The following is a 17857-nucleotide window of genomic DNA, read 5'->3' on the forward strand; positions in this document are numbered from 1 at the left end:
AGTTCAAATCCAGTTAATTCTGGCTTCCTCTCCGGGTGTTCCCGGGAAGGTCTATCAGCCACCTCCCACCATGATGCTGGCCGCTGTCGTGTAAGTGAAATAAATGCTCTTGAGTACGTCGTAAAACACCAAACAAGTAAAACAATAAACATTAGACGCCACAATGAAGCCATTTTTACTTCTTTTCTGTAGGAACAAGGTGTGATTCACTGTATCAAAGGCTTCCGATAAATCAAAGAAGACAATAGCACTAACATGCGTAGATTCTCATGCAGAAAGAAGAAAGTTGTAAAGGAAACAAGCAGTATGTACACAGCTGAATGTTTTTATCCTGAAAACATGATTATCAGGATATCTGATATGATCATACATAATGAGTAAATCCACTTTACTCGGTTGAAAAATTCTATAAAAGAAAATGAAGCGGACTCTTTCCCTTAACAGTACTTTATGGTCTTTAACGTGACATGTACTTCATGATAGTGTTTTCTTTGTCTTTATAACACGGACGCTAATTTCCTACACTTTGTGCTAATCCTTTATTCTTCTCGCGGATTAAGTCTATCCTTTCTCACAGAAATATAGACAAAAAACGACATACACTCAAAAACTTCATCTGTTAAGTTTGTCAGTGATGCCAAAATGTATTTGTTATTACAGGGGATTGCTCTGCTCAGTATAATACAAATATTTTAGTAATTCAACAAAAAGATGCTATTAATTTAACATAATATTATGTAGAATATGACAGTATATTGTGTTATAATAACAGAATAAATTCTAACATCACTCAAGACAACAGGCTTCCTGTTAAAATTAGCAGATGAATATTTTGAGTGTAAGAAAGTCACATGGGGCATTCCACACGAAAAGATAGGCGGTGAGATCATACTATTTGCTAACAACCAAAATATGACGCGGATATGATATCAGTACCGGTATCCCACAGCGACCGTGTTAAATCGATTTTTTTTTAACCTGAGCAAAACACCAAGCCCGCCACAGCACAGGTGAGAGGTACGGATATATGTAGGTCGTCAAGTCTGTAGAGTGAACAGAGAGAGTTTCGTGATCCGAGGCGGACTACAACACAGGGATTACGTATGATATATACGTGTATATATGTAGGCCTGTGGGTGCGAGAACCATGGCTGTGAGAGTCGGAAATATACAACTGTTTGTCGGTATCACAGGTAAATGTAATATGAGTATATATAGCATAAGTCCATATTCTTCATTATGACCCGCACTTAACTATAACGCACATCCCTTTAATATTGTATGTCTTATAGGTCAAAAAGATATGGGATTTGGATAGGTAGATGTAGGCACAGTTCAAATATGAAAGATATCAATGAAGTTCTCCAGCTATTGCCCTATTTAAAACTGGATTATCCCGTTTAGTCCAAAATATGAAGAAAGAGCGATCAGAATCTGGCGCAGAGTCGCATTTCTTCTCTCTAAAGTATGGCTGCAGACTTACATCATGGGGTTTGTAGGGTACCCTGCGGCGTGCAGCCTTCATCCCCTACACTTCCCCTCTCCCCCCCCCCCCCCCCCCACACACACACACCCTCCGGTTTATCAACACCCATTTATCTGATAGCCATCGTATAACTGAACCACGAGTAACACCGTCGAACGTATAAGTGGCTATCAATGTTTGGAAGATACTCGCTTTAGAAATATCGACATCTCCAGCAAAGCATCGATATTGACTTCAGTCTACTAGTTGTTTGGATAGCAATATTGCTGAAGATGTCCTTGGGCTGTCTTAGTAATGCCAAGACTTCACAATTAATCTAAGCACTAAATCCGAAGACCGTATACCACTAGTGGTACAATGCACAGGTGTTCCAACTAGCACGACTCATTCCATTTGCACGACCATCCTCTTTCCTGATATGACAAGATCTACCGAAAAATTGAACTGGACAATCCTGCATTTGATTGGTCAGCTCCTCACATAAAGACATCATCTAGGATGAAATCGATACTGTACCTTTTTTCTATAACCCCGAATTCCCTTCTTCTTGTTGTTTGGGGGGAGGGTCACTACTGAAATAGTGAGATTGAGAAAGGCATATATCGGTATGCCCTTTTTTATCGCGATGCCCATCACTTGGTAGGGGACCTTTAGAGGAAACTGATGGTTTCCGAAGGATGAAACCCCCGATATGGATATGCGGTGGTTAAATGTGGTGTAACATTCGATGTCTTCTCTAGGAAGTGTAATACAACTAACGCACCTTCCTTCTCCTTCAAACTACAGTTAGCCTGCTCAGTTCTCACAAAGCACACCTATGCTGTGTATTAACGGAAAATAGGACAGTTTACGCACTGTCCTGTGCGCTGCAAACATGATACGTTTAGCATTGACTAAATACCGTCATATCAGCATGGCCTATATACAAGCTTGTCTCGCGCAGATTATATTATCTGTTTTATGTTTCATGTGCGGTGTGCTGTCATAAATATCACATACAGGTTTTTAGCTCGCACCTGGGCGGGCTGACTCACAAAATGACGGGAAAACACATACTCCTCACAGCGCATGCACCTAAACCGAACGAATATCGATGGAGTGCTCGGCACATCAACTGTTTTAGCAATGATAGTTATAGACGAACAATCCACAGCTCTTTCTCACTAGCTGCGACTCTATGTCAAGGATTATTATTATTCTTATTAATTATACTGAAAAAACTGAAAATCATTAGCCCCTCTTTATTACTGGTTTACGTTTCGGGTGAGACACAATTTAACGATGGGGCGTCAGTTTTCTCAGTCAAGGTATGAAGGTCTCGTGGGTTAGGTTGAAGTGGAGCTGACATCAGTGTAATACGTTTTGATTTATTTATTTATTTATTTGATTGGCGTTTTACGAAATACTCAAGAAAAGCTCCCTAATATGACGGCCGCTAGCATTATGGCGAGAGGAAACCCACGACCATCCGCAGCTTGCTATTTACCTATCGGCACTAAATAGGTTATAAATGAATGACAACATGACAAATGATGGTTCATGTAGTCTCCTAGGTTTTGAAACACTCAATCACCCTATCAAGCATTCAATCAGTAAATCAAACAAGCAGTAAGTAAGACACGGCGGCGTTAATGAGTGCAATATCAATGAGACAGTCTGTCAATCGACGCAGACTTAGTTAGACAATTAATCAATCAGTGCGATAAGCCAAACAATCCACCGATCAGGGAGACAATCCGTCAATCAGTGTGATCAGTGAGACAATCCGTCAGTCAGTGCGATTCGTGAGACAATCCGTCAGTCAGTGCGATCAATGAAACAATCCGTCAGTCAGTGCGATCAGCCAGACAATCCGTCAATCAGTGCGAACACTCAGAAAATCCGTCAATCAGTGCAATCAGTCAGACAATCAGTGCGATCAGTGGGACAATCCGTCAATCAGTGCGATCAGCCAGACAATTCGTCAATCAGTGCGAACACTCAGAAAATCCGTCAATCAGTGCAGTCAGTCAGACAATCAGTGCGATCAGTGGGACAATCCGTCAATCAGTGCGACCAGTCAGACAATCTCTCAATCAGTGCGATCAGTCGAACAATCAGTTAGACAATGCGTCATTGCGAGCAGTCAGACAATCCGTTAATCAGCGCGATCAGCCAGAAAATCCGTCAATCAGTGCATTCAGTGGGACAATCAGTGGGATCAGTGGGACAATGTCTCAATCAGTGCGATCAGTCGAACAACCCGTCAATGGATAGGATCAGTCAGACAATCCGTCAGTCAGTGAGAGCAGTTAGACAATCTTTTATTCAGCTCGAACAACTAGAAAATCCGTCAGTCAGTGCGATTTGTTAGACAATCCGTCAATCAGTGCGATCAGCGGAACAATCCGTCAATCAGTGCGATCATCCAGACAATTGTCAATTAATAGGATCAATCAGACAATTCGTCAATCGGTAGGATCAGTGAGACAATGCCTCAACCAGTGCGATCAGTCAGACAATCCGTCAATCAGTGCAATGAGTCAGACAATCCGCCAATCAGTGTAATCAGTCACACTGTTTGTCAGTCATTGCAATCATTGAGACAATCCGCCAATCAATGCGATCAATCAGACAATCTATCGACCTGTGCGATCAGTTAGACAATCCGTCAGTCAGTGCCACGAATGAGACAATCCGCCAATCAATGCGATCATTTAGGCAATCTATCAATCAGTATCATCCGTTAGACAAATCCCTCAACCACTGCGATCAGTCAGACAATCTGTCAACCAGTGCGATCAGTTAGACAATCCGCCAATCAATGCAATGAATGAGACAATCCGCCAATCAGTGCGATGAATGAGACAATCCGCAAATCAATGCGATCAGTTAGGCAATCTACCAGTCAGTATCATCCATTAGACAATCCCTCAACCACTGCGATCAGTCAGACAATCCGTCAACCAGTGCGATCAGTTAGACAATCCGCCAATAAATGCAATGAATGAGACAATCCGCCAATCAGTGCGATGAATGAGACAATCCGCAAATCAATGCGATCAGTTAGGCAATCTACCAGTCAGTATCATCCATTAGACAAATCCCTCAACCACTGCGATCATTTAGACAATCCGTCAATCAGTGCAATGAGTCAGACAATCCGCCAATCAGTGTAATCAGTCACACTGTTTGTCAGTCATTGCAATCATTGAGACAATCCGCCAATCAATGCGATCAATCAGACAATCTATCGACCTGTGCGATCAGTTAGACAATCCGTCAGTCAGTGCCACGAATGAGACAATCCGCAAATCAGTGCGATCATTTAGGCAATCTATCAATCAGTATCATCCGTTAGACAAATCCCTCAACCACTGCGATCAGTCAGACAATCTGTCAACCAGTGCGATCAGTTAGGCAATCCGCCAATCAATGCAATGAATGAGACAATCCGCCAATCAGTGCGATGAATGAGACAATCCGCAAATCAATGCGATCAGTTAGGCAATCTATCAATCAGTATCATCCGTTAGACAAATCCCTCAACCACTGCGATCAGTCAGACAATCTGTCAACCAGTGCGATCAGTTAGACAATCCGCCAATCAATGCAATGAATGAGACAATCCGCCAATCAGTGCGATGAATGAGACAATCCGCAAATCAATGCGATTAGTTAGGCAATCTACCAGTCAGTATCATCCATTAGACAAATCCCTCAACCACTGCGATCAGTTAGACAATCTGTCGACCAGTGCGATCAGTTAGACAATCCGCCAATCAATGCAATGAATGAGACAATCCGCCAATCAGTGCGATGAATGAGACAATCCGTCAACCAGTGCGATCAGTTAGACAATCCGCCAATTAATGCAATGAACGAGACAATCCGCCAATCAGTGCGATGAATGAGACAATCCGCCAATCAATGCGATCAGTTAGGCAATCTATCAATCAGTATCATCCGTTTGACAATCCGTCAATCAGTACGATCAGTGAGACAATCTGTCGACCAGTGCGATCAGTTAGACAATCCGCCAATCAATGCAATGAACGAGACAATCCGCCAATCAGTGCGATGAATGAGACAATCCGCCAATCAATGCGATCAGGTAGGCAATCTATCAATCAGTGTCACCCGTTAGACAAATCCCTCAACCACTGCGATTAGTTAGACAATCTGTCGACCAGTGCGATCAGTTAGACAATCCGCCAATCAGTGCAATGAATGAGACAATCCGCCAATCAGTGCGATGAATGAGACAATCCGCCAATCAATGCGATCAGTTAGACAATCCGCCAATCAATGCAATGAAAGAGACAATCCGTCAATCAATGCAATGAATGAGACAATCCGTCAATCAGTGGAATGAGTCAGACAATCCGCCAATCAATGCTATCAGTTAGGCAATCTATCAATCAGTATCATCCGTTAGACAATCCCTCAACCACTGCGATCAGTCAGACAACCTGTCGACCAGTGCGATCAGTTAGACAATCTGTCAATCAATGCAATGAATGAGACAATCCGTCAATCAGTGCAATGAGTCAGACAATCCGCCAATCAATGCGATCAGTTAAGCAATCTATCAATCAGTAGCATCCGTTAGACAATCCGTCAATCAGTACGGTCAGTGAGATAATCCGTCAATCAGTACGGTCAGTGAGACAATCCGTCAATCCGACGCCTATGATTTTACCACGATCAATTTTCATTTAGGTTTAGTCTCTCATGAACCTCCCCCCCCCCCCGACGCCCCAACCCTTAGTTTGGCTTTAGTATACTACTGCTGGGTACCAAATAGCTTGTCTGTCCGAAGGCACAGTCGTCTTAGCTATCAATTCCAAGTACATGTTCCCAAGTGTGATCTCTAGTAAATGCACTCAAGCATGAAACTACTGGAATCTGGATAAATTCTAACTCCAACTAAAGCCAGTATACTAAAGCCAGCAAGGGAAGCACAGAGGTGTTCAAGATATAATCAAGTATACGTAATCACAGCATTACAGAGCTAGTTAGAAACGTGTGTAGCTACGGCAGCAATCTCTTGACGGTCTAGTCTCTCATGAATTCATCCAATTCCCAATTTCGTCTTATTTCTTCACAGCCATACTGGTCTGTCTCTGTGACGGCCAGTTAGATAGTAAACCAGTGTGTACGTACGACATTAATCAAGCGGCCCTGGGATGCCAGCTCGACATACTTATAATGTCTGATATACTGAAGGACCCTTTGGACGGACAGACGAATAGAGAAGACTTTTGCAGGTAGGATTTCTTCATTTATAACACAAGTACTTCACCTATTACTCAGATGTATGGGCGTTTTAAAAAAAAACACATAATAAGCTTGAACATGTTCATTATTTGGCATGTAAACTATATCTTCGTTCTGCAGGAAACTATGTCTTCGTTCTGCAGGAAACTATATCTTCGTTCTGCAGGAAACTATATCTTCGTTCTGCAGGAGATTATGTCTTCGTTCTGCAGGAAACTATATCTTCGTTCTGCAGGAAACTATGTCTTCGTTCTGCAGGAAACTATATCTTCGTTCTGCAGGAGATTGTCTTCGTTCTGCAGGAAACTATATCTTCGTTCTGCAGGAAACTATGTCTTCGTTCTGCAGGAAACTATATCTTCGTTCTGCAGGAGATTATGTCTTCGTTCTGCAGGAAACTATATCGTTGTTCAGCAGGAAACTATGTCTTCGTCCTATATCTATATCTTCGTTCTGCAGGAAACTATGTTTTCGTTCTATATCTATATCTTCGTTCTGCAGGAAACTATATCTTTGTTCTGCAGGAAACTATATCTTCATTCTGCAGGAAACTATATCGTCGTTCTGCAGGAAACTATGTCTTCGTTCTATATCTATATCTTCGTTCTGCAGGAAACTATGTCTTCGTTCTATATCTATATCTTCGTTCTGCAGGAAACTATATCTTCGTTCTGCAGGAAACTATGTCTTCGTTCTATATCTATATCTTCGTTCTGCAGGAAACTGTATCTTCGTTCTGACAGATCAACTCTCAACCTAATTTAGTTCGAAGTGGTCCTCCCAGGTTCGAGATTTCTCTGACGTTAAGTTTGGCAAACTTTTGCTGGGCCAAGGATGGCCCCAAACCAACGTCAGAGCGCGCTGCATTTAAAATCCTGATGCAGTTACCCGTCCTTTGTCAAATACGTCGAGGCTGTCAGTACAGTCGTTCGCTTTTAACATCACCAAGGAATCTCAGACCCATGCTTACGATAAATCGTCAAACGAGAAGATAAGGAACATGAGTGTATGCAAATTTAAGGCTGTGGAAATTTGCTTGATAGATAATTGTTGTCTCAAACGCCGTTACACACTGCCATGGCAACAGCATCAGGTTTTGAAATGGAGCGCGTTCTGGGGTTGGTTTGCAGCCATCCTGGGCGGAACAAAATTTTGGCAAACCTAATATCAGAGAAATCTAGGACTAAACCTAATAGCCCTCACAGAATGTGGAAGGTAACCCTTAGTCTCTGCCAATATTTATAACTGTATGAAGTATTGGCCACGCATAATCTCTTATAATACCTAATAGAACATATCCTCAGAAAGCCTATTGTACGATTTGCAATTAAATGCTAACGAAAAACATAACAAGTCAACGGAAGTAAATGAGTATGTTTATTAACAACAGAAGGGTAGACTTTATGTGGTACTTAACATTTTTTCAGTCATATGACGATGGGGAGTAAAGTTTATTTCTTTTGGAGAGTGGCCTATATTCAGCTCTCTGTAAATTCAGTTATACTCGCTGCCAAAATTGCCTTTAGTCAGTAACACGTAACAACACAAGCTCTACACATGGTTATGTTGGAAATCTATATTATTGCAAAGAAAAGTGAAGCTAGAACATTTTTTCTAATCCATAAGTCCATAAGCTCGGTTTTGACTGCAAGAACCCATTGCCTCGGGTGACGTCATAATTATTTAAAAGAAAAAACAATGGCATGCTGGATATTGGTCGGAGTTCAACGTGTTTTGACGGAGGGCGACACCACTTACCTAAACTGCTATGGACTTAACCGTAAACCCTGTCACTGATATAGCCATATTTGAAAATGTTTACACGTTTTAGGATAATATAACCGTAACAGATGAATTTTATTTTATCTCGTGTAGTATATGATCTCACGGCGGGATTTTTTGGAGATGGAAGCTAGGAAATTAAAGCCATGTAGTCAATTCACAGAGACAGTGGTGTAGGCTGTGTTACTGCGTGGGGTTTGTTCTAACCGCTTGTTGGTTCAGCCATTGTAAAACAAATTACTCTCCACGCCCATTGTCCTGCATGTAATTTGCTTTTGAATTTTTATGACGTCACCCGAGACAATGGTTTTTTTTGGTGTATGACTGATTTTACAGGCAGCTGAATACAGGCAACTGTCTAAAAGAAACAGACTATAGGTGTGTGTACAAATACTCTGTCTGCTTGTACCAGGACGAGTTTGTTCCCTCATTGTAGACCACATTGGGCCATTCTAATCATTTTCGCCTTTTTGTCTTTTTAGACCACATTGGACCATCCTAATTATTTACACCATTTTGCCTTTGTAGACCACACTGGACCATTCTAATTATTTTCGCTTTTTGCATTTGTAGACCACATTGGGCCATTCTAATCATTTTCGCCTTTTTGTCTTTGTAGACCACATTGGGCCATTCTAATTATTTACACTATTTTGCCTTTGTAGACCACACTGGACCATTCTAATTATTTTCGCCTTTTTGTCTTTGTAGACCACATTGGGCCATTCTAATTATTTTCGCCTTTTTGTCTTTGTAGACCACATTGGGCCATTCTAATTATTTACACCATTTTGCCTTTGTAGACCACACTGGACCATTCTAATTATTTTCGCCTTTTTGTCTTTGTAGACCACATTGGGCCATTCTAATTATTTACACCATTTTGCCTTTGTAGACCACACTGGACCATTCTAATTATTTTCGCCTTTTTGTCTTTGTAGACAACATTGGACCATTCTAATTATTTTCGCCTTTTTGTCTTTGTAGACCACACTGGACCATTCTAATTATTTTCGCCTTTTTGTCTTTGTAGACCACATTGGGCCATTCTAATTATTTTCGCCTTTTTGTCTTTGTAGACCACACTGGACCATTCTAATTAGTTACGTCATTTTACCTTTGTAATAAATTATGCCATTTTGTCTTTGTTGAAAACATTAGGCGATTTCAATTAGTTATGCAATTGTGTCTTTGTAGAACACATTAGACTTTTGGAATTATTTAAGTCATTTTGTCTTTGTAGAGCGCATTAGATCATTACAGTCAGTTCGAACGTTCTTGTCTTTCTAGAAGATCATTTGAGATTCACAATACATTATCGCATTTCTCCATTCGTGAAAAAGTTTGAACTGTAGGATAAGTTATATGTCATGTAGAATCACGAATCCATTTTTGTCCTTAGGAATAGGTTTGAGCAGTGCGTAAAAGCCGTCCAGAGCGGAACGGATCACCAATGTGAGGGAGTCGATGTTAAAGAAGAGATGCACCATGCACGTGTGAACGCCCTCAGGGGGTTCTGTCGTGAAATAGACGGTATGCATGTAGTTTTATAGTAACTTTTTATTGTAGTTTTGCCACAATTTTCACATTCCATCGTTATTTTTTCACTGTAAATACTCAACTTAAACAGAGCACATTTTGACATGCATTATGCAGATTTTTAGGTACGTTGGAAATTAATGCCTTTTGTGTTACTTACAACATTTGTGGTTACCATGACCACTGTGGCCTAGGTGGTTAGCACCTCAGCACGGCGCAATAACCAGGAGCGTCTCACCAATGCATTAGCTGGCTTCTCTGTTTACCTTTTTGTTTACCTTTTTTACATTTATTATTGGGTGGTGGATATTTGCGTCATTATTGTAGTTACCTTTCCCATTTGTATTATTTTTCATCACTGTTATAATTATCATGACCATCATGTTTATTATTTTTTATAATTATATTACATTGTATTATTATTGGCACCTTCAGTGTGGCAGAAATACAAAGGCTGTTTGCAGGCTCAGCTGCTGGACGCCATCGCTGTTTGCCAACGGGAGCATTATCTCAACAAACAGAATTTCACTAGAACGGAGTTTTCCGGAATGTACAAATCGGAATTTGACAGGAGGAATGCGCGATGCGGGTAATTAAGTATTCTCTTAGAAAAACTTCCCAGAGGTACATATAATTAAGTATCCTGGGCGGGACGCTTCCTGCAGGTAATTAAGTGTCCCAGGAAGGAGGTCCTGCGCAGGTACTTAGGTTTCTCCAGAGGAACGTTCCCTGTGGGTAATTACGTATCCCTGGAGGAATGCTCCCTGGGGCAATTAAGTATCCCAGGAAGGAGGTCCCCTGAGGGTACTTAGGTTTCTCCAGAGGAATGTTCCCTGTGGGTAATTACGTATCCCTGGAGGAACGCTCCCTGCGGGTAATTAAGTATCCCAGGAACTACCCCTGCAGTTACTTAGGTTTCCCCAGAAGAACGCTCTTTGCGGGTAATTAGTTATTCCTGGAGTAACGTGCCCTGTGGGTAATTAGGTATCCCCGGAGGAAGGCCCGTTGCATGTTACATGAGTTTCAGACTAACTGGAATGATTAAAACTTTCCCACTTAAAGTGCATTCGGGTCCAAGTTGTGTAGTCATGCTATTTATTCATGCCTTGGCGATGATTTGTCGGCAAACTGATAACGTTTATACATGCAGTACTCATGCTTTGCAGCTTGGAACCGAGTCACCATAGCGAGGGAACTTTCCTTAATTAGACTTACGAGTTGTATCTTTATTTGAGACCTATGTACTAGGTGAGGATGACCCATAGGTCAGACTAGTTAGCTATCATTACGTCGGTCGTCTTGGGCTCATTCCCTAACAGTGTTATAGCAAGGACTTCTGAAAATGGGTCAACTGACGTCGGAGGGAGACGATTTGAGATATACTAGAAAGGAACCATTCTCCTATTTTCATCTGCAGTTTTTTCCCTTACAATGCTGGCCGTCGTCGTATAAGTGAAATATTCGACATAAATCACCGACGATTACATAAATGGTGACAATAAATGTTTCTCCGTTTTCTAAGTACTTTTGAATTGTTCTTTCCTAATATGAAATATTCAGTGAAAATGATATTGTATTTGCATGTACTACAATGTAAACCCTACAATGTTAATCGATGGATCGATCTCAGTAATGCATAAATTTTTGTCTTTTTTCGTCTCCAGTGTTCAGCGCTCCTTCCAAGTATGTACAGAAAACGTCATATACGCCAACTGTCGGGACTATTATTTTTACTTCAAAGACTACCAGGTGGCTCTGCTGACGCCCTATTGCCGCCAGTTATACGATCTGACGTCACGCTACGTCACGGATGACCCAAACAAGGGGGCTACTCCTGGTTCTTCCATTCTTCGAGTCGCATTGGTTGCTGCTGCTACTTGCATTACGTCAAAAATCGCACTTTAAAAAAAATATCGTTCCATCCTAGGTAAATTGTTTCATACAAGTGGAAAGTCTTCATAGTATCCTGCGTTTTGGGTTCAAATGTTGATGCACGGAAATAATATGAGCTGTCAAAAGTCAGAATTAATCAGGGGCTCCGAATTCCAATGAGACATAGGGTTGACTTCAAGAAACTGAAGGTGTTTACAGCAATGTACGGGAAAATATATATATATATATATATATATATATATATATATATATATATATATATATATATATATATATATATATATATATATATATATATATATATATATATAACACCCCGTGAGGTAAACATCGTGACCAGGAAACAACCGACTTGCGGACAACGAAGATTAAGTGACACAATATGAATGGCTTAAAACAAACGTTTGGAAGGCAAATCTAATCTACTAATACGGAAAGATTGCTTCCAAAAGAATATACAGTCTACTTTTCACTGGAGTGTTATGTAGAGTTCATATTTCAATAATTTTCCATCTTATGCTCTTTTAAAAAATCCGAGTCGACTTCCATTAGCTCTAAATGCTACATGTTTTTACATCATGTCATGAATACTATCTACTTGAGAATAACATTAGCGGTAGACTGATGCAGCGACTGTGTTATGTATTGATGTAGAATATGTTTTTTTTAATCATCACTCATATTTTTAAGGCAAGAGAAACAAAAAACACTAAAAATAAAGTGTATATCAGATGAAAAACCATTTAAAACTTTCCAGGAAAATAGTTATTTTTCTTTCTTTAAAGATTTTCTTACAGATTAAAAGTATGTAATAAGATTAGATTGTATGGTAGTGTGAAAAAACTCGTTTCAAGGAATGTTCCGGACATGTATTCATAGATCTATAATGTTATATATGCATTTTAAATGATGAAGGTCACCATAGAATCTAATGTTTAATAAGCATTTTACCATCTTGAACAAATTCAAACAAAATAAATCCAACATTTTCTATATCTATACATCATTTTAGTGTTGTCTTTGTTTATAATGAATTTTTGTTGGTTTTGTGACCTTCTGAAAATATTACAAAACTATTTGTGCATATATAGCCTTAAACGTCTTTACATGAGTGCAACTTCTGTACGATAAATTTTAGGTAGCATAACTTTTATTTGATTACATAATGTTTACTTTTGTACAAGGTGCTTTTGTTAGTTTTGTCATCTATTGAAATAAACTTTTGCTGAAAGGTAGAGAGGTTTAAAGTGCTATCTGCACTCGTGGACTGTAAACTCGTGATCAGTGAGACGTGAGATCAAATCTATCCCTGGCTGATTTGGCTGCAATGTATTGTTTGTAAAATTAATCAAGTACTAAACGCGTGTTCAATGATACCCTCAGACAGGCAATTTACACACTCCCCCTCTCTCCCCCCTTTAGCCAATCTATACCATCGCTGATACACTTATCTTCCATAAATACTGAAACAAGTCAGCTCGTCAAAGGTCGGAAAGTTCGTCAGTAACTTACAAAAGGTAGGTGGTTTAGCACGAGCACTCCGTTTTCCTGCACCATTAAATTTGAACGCCATCGTACAACTGAATTTCAGGCAGCCAAACTGAAAGCTGGAGCCTTTTGTTTTTGGTCGGATTATTATTCTTTTCAAAATTTGATTTTTGTCTTCTTTGTGGAAAACTGTAGACCAGACCTGGTATTCATTTACACTGTTCTATTACCAAATATCTTGCGCTATAGGCCATGGTATATGGAAGTTTTAAGTACCGTTGACCGCCATATTAAAGACATATAGGCCTACATAGAAATCCTTGGAGAAATTCTTTTAAAAAACCGCTTATCTGGTCGTCTTAAATATAATGTGCAAGTGCAAACCTAATCAAATGGTCTGAAAACTGTTGAAGCTTCGGCTTAAAAACGACCTATTACATTTGAATCTTTAAATAAAACTATGCAGCGGGGGCGTGGTTTGGCATATTGAATACGAATCTGGTTTTATTTTTGTGACCGCGATTTAGTTTTCTTGTTAATTTTTAAATTTTCATTTCATTTTTTTATTTCACTAGATATGCAGTCGACACAGGAAATCATTTTGCACCAGATGCATACATCAACAGTTATAATGATGTGCCGCTCCCTAATGGGCACAGAAACCCCAAAGGGGAAACTGTGGCGGTTCTTCTTTTTTCGCGTTTTGGAGGTCACGTGACTGAAAGAACGTGAGTTGTAACCCATTGCTGTATGAAGCTGAGAGAATTAAACAGGAAAGAATTTTATGTTGTTCTCTGCAAACATTGTGGGAGCTCTAATAATAAGTTCATAAGGTAGGGCCGTCCAAAATTAAAAGATTGACTTTTACTCATATACACTCTACATCTTCGATGCATACGCTTTCTCCCTCTTTGTTTGTAGCAGTGGGTAGGAGAAACAGAAGTCATACAAATCAGCCAGATTCCCCCAAGCTGACAACAATTATGCTTCAAAACCGACCTGCTCTAGAGCAAGAGCTCTACCTCAGTAGTAGAGTATGCGCGTTTGGTGTCGCATTGAGGAGTGAGTTTTTGTGGTTTTGAGGAGGGTGTTTTTTGTGTGGGTCACACCTTTGACGTGTCAGGTGTGTGTCAGGTAGTGGTGATGGTGGGTTTTTTTCCACGACGGGGTGTGTATACTAGAGTGGAGTGTCGCAAGTACAGTATAGGCTAGTAGTGGTGGTAGTGGGAGTGAAAAAAAGAGGCAAAACGTCGGCTTGTAAAGTTGAGTGTGGCAGCGCTTTGTCGCCAAAAACGGGCCAATGGGTGAGGCGGGATTTGCCCCAAAACGGACCAATGGATGGCCCCCAAAACGGACCAATCACCGCGCGAGAAGAGGGTATGTAAGAAAAAAATGGACGCGTGTCTCAGAGAAATCAGTATTTCTTTAGGCCTGTTTTCAGTTTCCCCATGTATATTGTTGTTGAGATGAAAGTGTCCTTCTGCAACATGGCAACAGTACCGAACAGCAGACGTTCATAAGGCCGGATGTACATCAACAACAGACGGAGCAATTACCTCCCGTATTCCATATTATACTGATCGCAGGCGCCCACTGCATCCACACGTGAGCACTGATTCCTTACAGCCATGATCGATCCCAGAATCAAGCCTGTAGTAATCAAGGCGGGTGTGGTCACCAGGTAAGTCTGACTTTTTCTCAGGCGTGTCATGTATACTTAACAGGTTCTGTATATTAAACCAGCAGTATAATTGATCGATACAGATGAAAGAAAATTAAAGTGAAATTCAAAATGAAAAAAGAAAAAAAAAATTAACTCGATTTGTCAAAATATGCGGTCTTTATTATAACACATTATAATACAAACCTTTCTCATACGAGGCATGTTTAGGCAGGTGTTTAGTTTACAGGGTGTTTAGTTATCTGAGGCCATACTAATTAATTTACAAAGTCAATATTTTGACAATATAGCGTTCATTTATTCGCGTAGGAAGTTTTAAACTTACGTTTATCTGTTTCATGGACGAGTGATGTTGTTGTTGTTGTAGTAGTATCGGCGTTCCTACATATTTGGGATTAATTATAAATATTTTTTTTCAGCAATGTAATGATGATAATGTAGAAGTTACGAAATTCTATGCTATTGCCTTATCTGGAAAGTATTTACCTTCTATTTTCGTTCCTGTTTTCACACATAAAATATGATATGCATTGTCCTCAGTTCAACCTCGAAAAGCAGAAGTTTGTGTTGCCGCCATTTTTGTACATTTATGGTCATTAGGGTGTCTGTAGAACCTGCACTTATAGGCTTTTAGAAAGCGGACCAGGATTTTTCCCACCACAGTTGAAAAGGAATTTATCATTTTAATACCCCTTGTGTGGAAATTGCTTATACTTTTTGAGTAATATGGATAAAAATATGGACTTTTCAAGACACTGACATTTACATTTTGGCTTCAAAACAAAGCCATTATTTTGGAGTTCTTGGTTGCGATCGCGATGATGTCATCGTGTCATCTGTGTTTACAAACTGTGGGAAATGTCTCTTGTGACCAATCAGAGTCTCCTGATTCGGTTCATGGCTCCTCCCACACCATGTGGAAATGTATAAATAGGCGGATTTTTCCGCGTCTGCAGATGGCCTTGAATTTGCCGAGAGTAGTCCCACCAAATTGCTGATAAGCATTCGCAGTAAGTAGGTATTTTATTAAGAGTGGGAAAATTCTTGTATCGTGAATTGGGAAATAGTCCCAGTATGAGGAAAAGTGATTGTGATCCAGTTTGAGAATTGAGAGACAGTTGACACTTGGTGGGAATCAGTCCCAGGAAGCCGGGAATACAGTGTCAAAAAATCTCGGAATTTTCCCAGTCCCAAAATTCTGGGACTCATCAGTCTCACGATACCTGAGAATCCAGCTCCAGGCTCAAACAAGTGGAACTTGTCTGAGATATCAAAAGTGGACCACTATATACCAGAGTAAATCAACTGAACTTTGGTACCAATAATTTGAAGCAGGAGTCTCATGAGACTTTTCCCAGTCCCAAAATTCTGGGACCCTCCAGTCTCACGAAAGCTGGGAATCCAGCTCCAGTGCCATGCAGGTAGAAATTATCTGAGATATCAAAAGTGGACCACAGTGGACTACATACCAGAATAAATCAATTGAACTTTGGCATCATAATTTGAGACAGAGTCTTGTGAGACTTTGCCTCATATGGACACTCATCTGGGACTCTGTACCATATGACACTTAACTGAGATCTGTATCATATGACACTCAACTGTTTGGTACTTGTGTCAACTGCTGGTTCCTCCCTCGTCATAATAAATATTCCATCATCTGATTTACTGAAAATCTGTTGTTGGAGAACTTTCATTTCGTAGAGGAATTTCAAATCTCATGCGTAAGTCATACTGGATAATAGCCCGAGTTCAGGGAATGTTATGAAATCGGATCCAAATAGTAGCGGCGTCTCCGAGTTCAGGGGAAAGAATCCTGATTCATTTGTTCATTTAACAAGCTTCGCTCGGCACGTTAAATATCAAACAGGATTAAAGTGATTGAATGGTGTCCGCACGCATAGGTACCTGCATGCTTGAGAAGACATCATAAGAAACAAAAGCACATAAGACAAATACCTACCAAACAACATCTGAACCGCTACAACTGGTGGCAGCGGGGGGATTTTTTCTCGACTCATACTCAGAGAACAAACCTGTTACAGTTGTATAAATTATCTGGAACTCTTTGGATCAGTGTCATGGAACGTGATACAGATCTTTATGTATACCCGGGACAGTGATGATGACATATCATTTCGCCGTCGAGCTGAAACCATTAATGATAGGCATCCAAGGTCATCTCCATGTGGGGTTGGTAATGGCGATGCACCCCACATGTATCGCCGAAATCGTCAGCACCTGAAACTGAGGTTTTAAGTGGTGATTCTAACTGGGAAGAATACCTGAAAGTATTCAAGACCATATCCAGAATTAACTGTTGGAGTAAAGATGAACAGGCTGATTATTGGTTTTCCCATTTAACAGGAGCAGCCAGACAACTGGCTTGTACTTTATCTGAAAGGAAGCAACGTGATTATGATAGCTTAGTCACTGCTCTGGATGACAGATTTGGTCCAGAGGTCAAGCTGAACTGTATTTAGCCGAATTAAGGGGAAGGCGGCGTGGTGAAAGGGAGGGTCTACGAGAGTCAGGGCAGGCCATCCATAAACTCCCCACTATGGCATATCCTGGTATGTCCGCCTGAGCACCAGGATAGACTGGCTAAAATTCACTTCATTGATGCTCTGGAAGATTATAAAATGAGGAATGCAGGTTCAACAGAGTAAACCCAATACTTTACAAGATGCAGTGGACACTGGCATTAGAAATTGAGGGTTATTGGAAAA

At 40.4% G+C, this 17857-nt stretch overlaps 1 protein-coding gene across 1 annotated transcript; it reads left to right on the top strand.

Moving 5' to 3' along the window:
* The first annotated feature begins 1051 nt into the window (after nt 1–1051).
* On the top strand, nt 1052–12169 carry LOC135464200 (uncharacterized). Its single transcript, XM_064741704.1, has 5 exons — nt 1052–1193; nt 6576–6735; nt 9930–10060; nt 10502–10655; nt 11731–12169. Exons 1-5 carry the CDS (start codon nt 1148–1150, stop codon nt 11969–11971), a joined length of 732 nt encoding a protein of 243 aa, XP_064597774.1. The 5' UTR covers nt 1052–1147; the 3' UTR covers nt 11972–12169.
* The last annotated feature ends 5688 nt before the right edge of the window (nt 12170–17857 follow it).

Source organism: Liolophura sinensis, chromosome 3, assembly GCF_032854445.1.
Source record: "Liolophura sinensis isolate JHLJ2023 chromosome 3, CUHK_Ljap_v2, whole genome shotgun sequence".
In the NCBI taxonomy this organism is placed as follows: Eukaryota; Metazoa; Mollusca; class Polyplacophora; order Chitonida; family Chitonidae; genus Liolophura; species Liolophura sinensis.

What these genes read in the sequence shown, in the direction of transcription:
- LOC135464200 (XM_064741704.1), top strand. Translation starts at nt 1,148, where the DNA reads ATGGCTGTGAGAGTCGGAAATATACAACTGTTTGTCGGTATCACAG. An exon ending in GTTCTGTCGTGAAATAGACG is followed by an intron (nt 10,061 to 10,501) that starts GTATGCATGTAG and finishes TGGCACCTTCAG; the next exon opens with TGTGGCAGAAATACAAAGGC. An exon ending in AGGAGGAATGCGCGATGCGG is followed by an intron (nt 10,656 to 11,730) that starts GTAATTAAGTAT and finishes TTTCGTCTCCAG; the next exon opens with TGTTCAGCGCTCCTTCCAAG.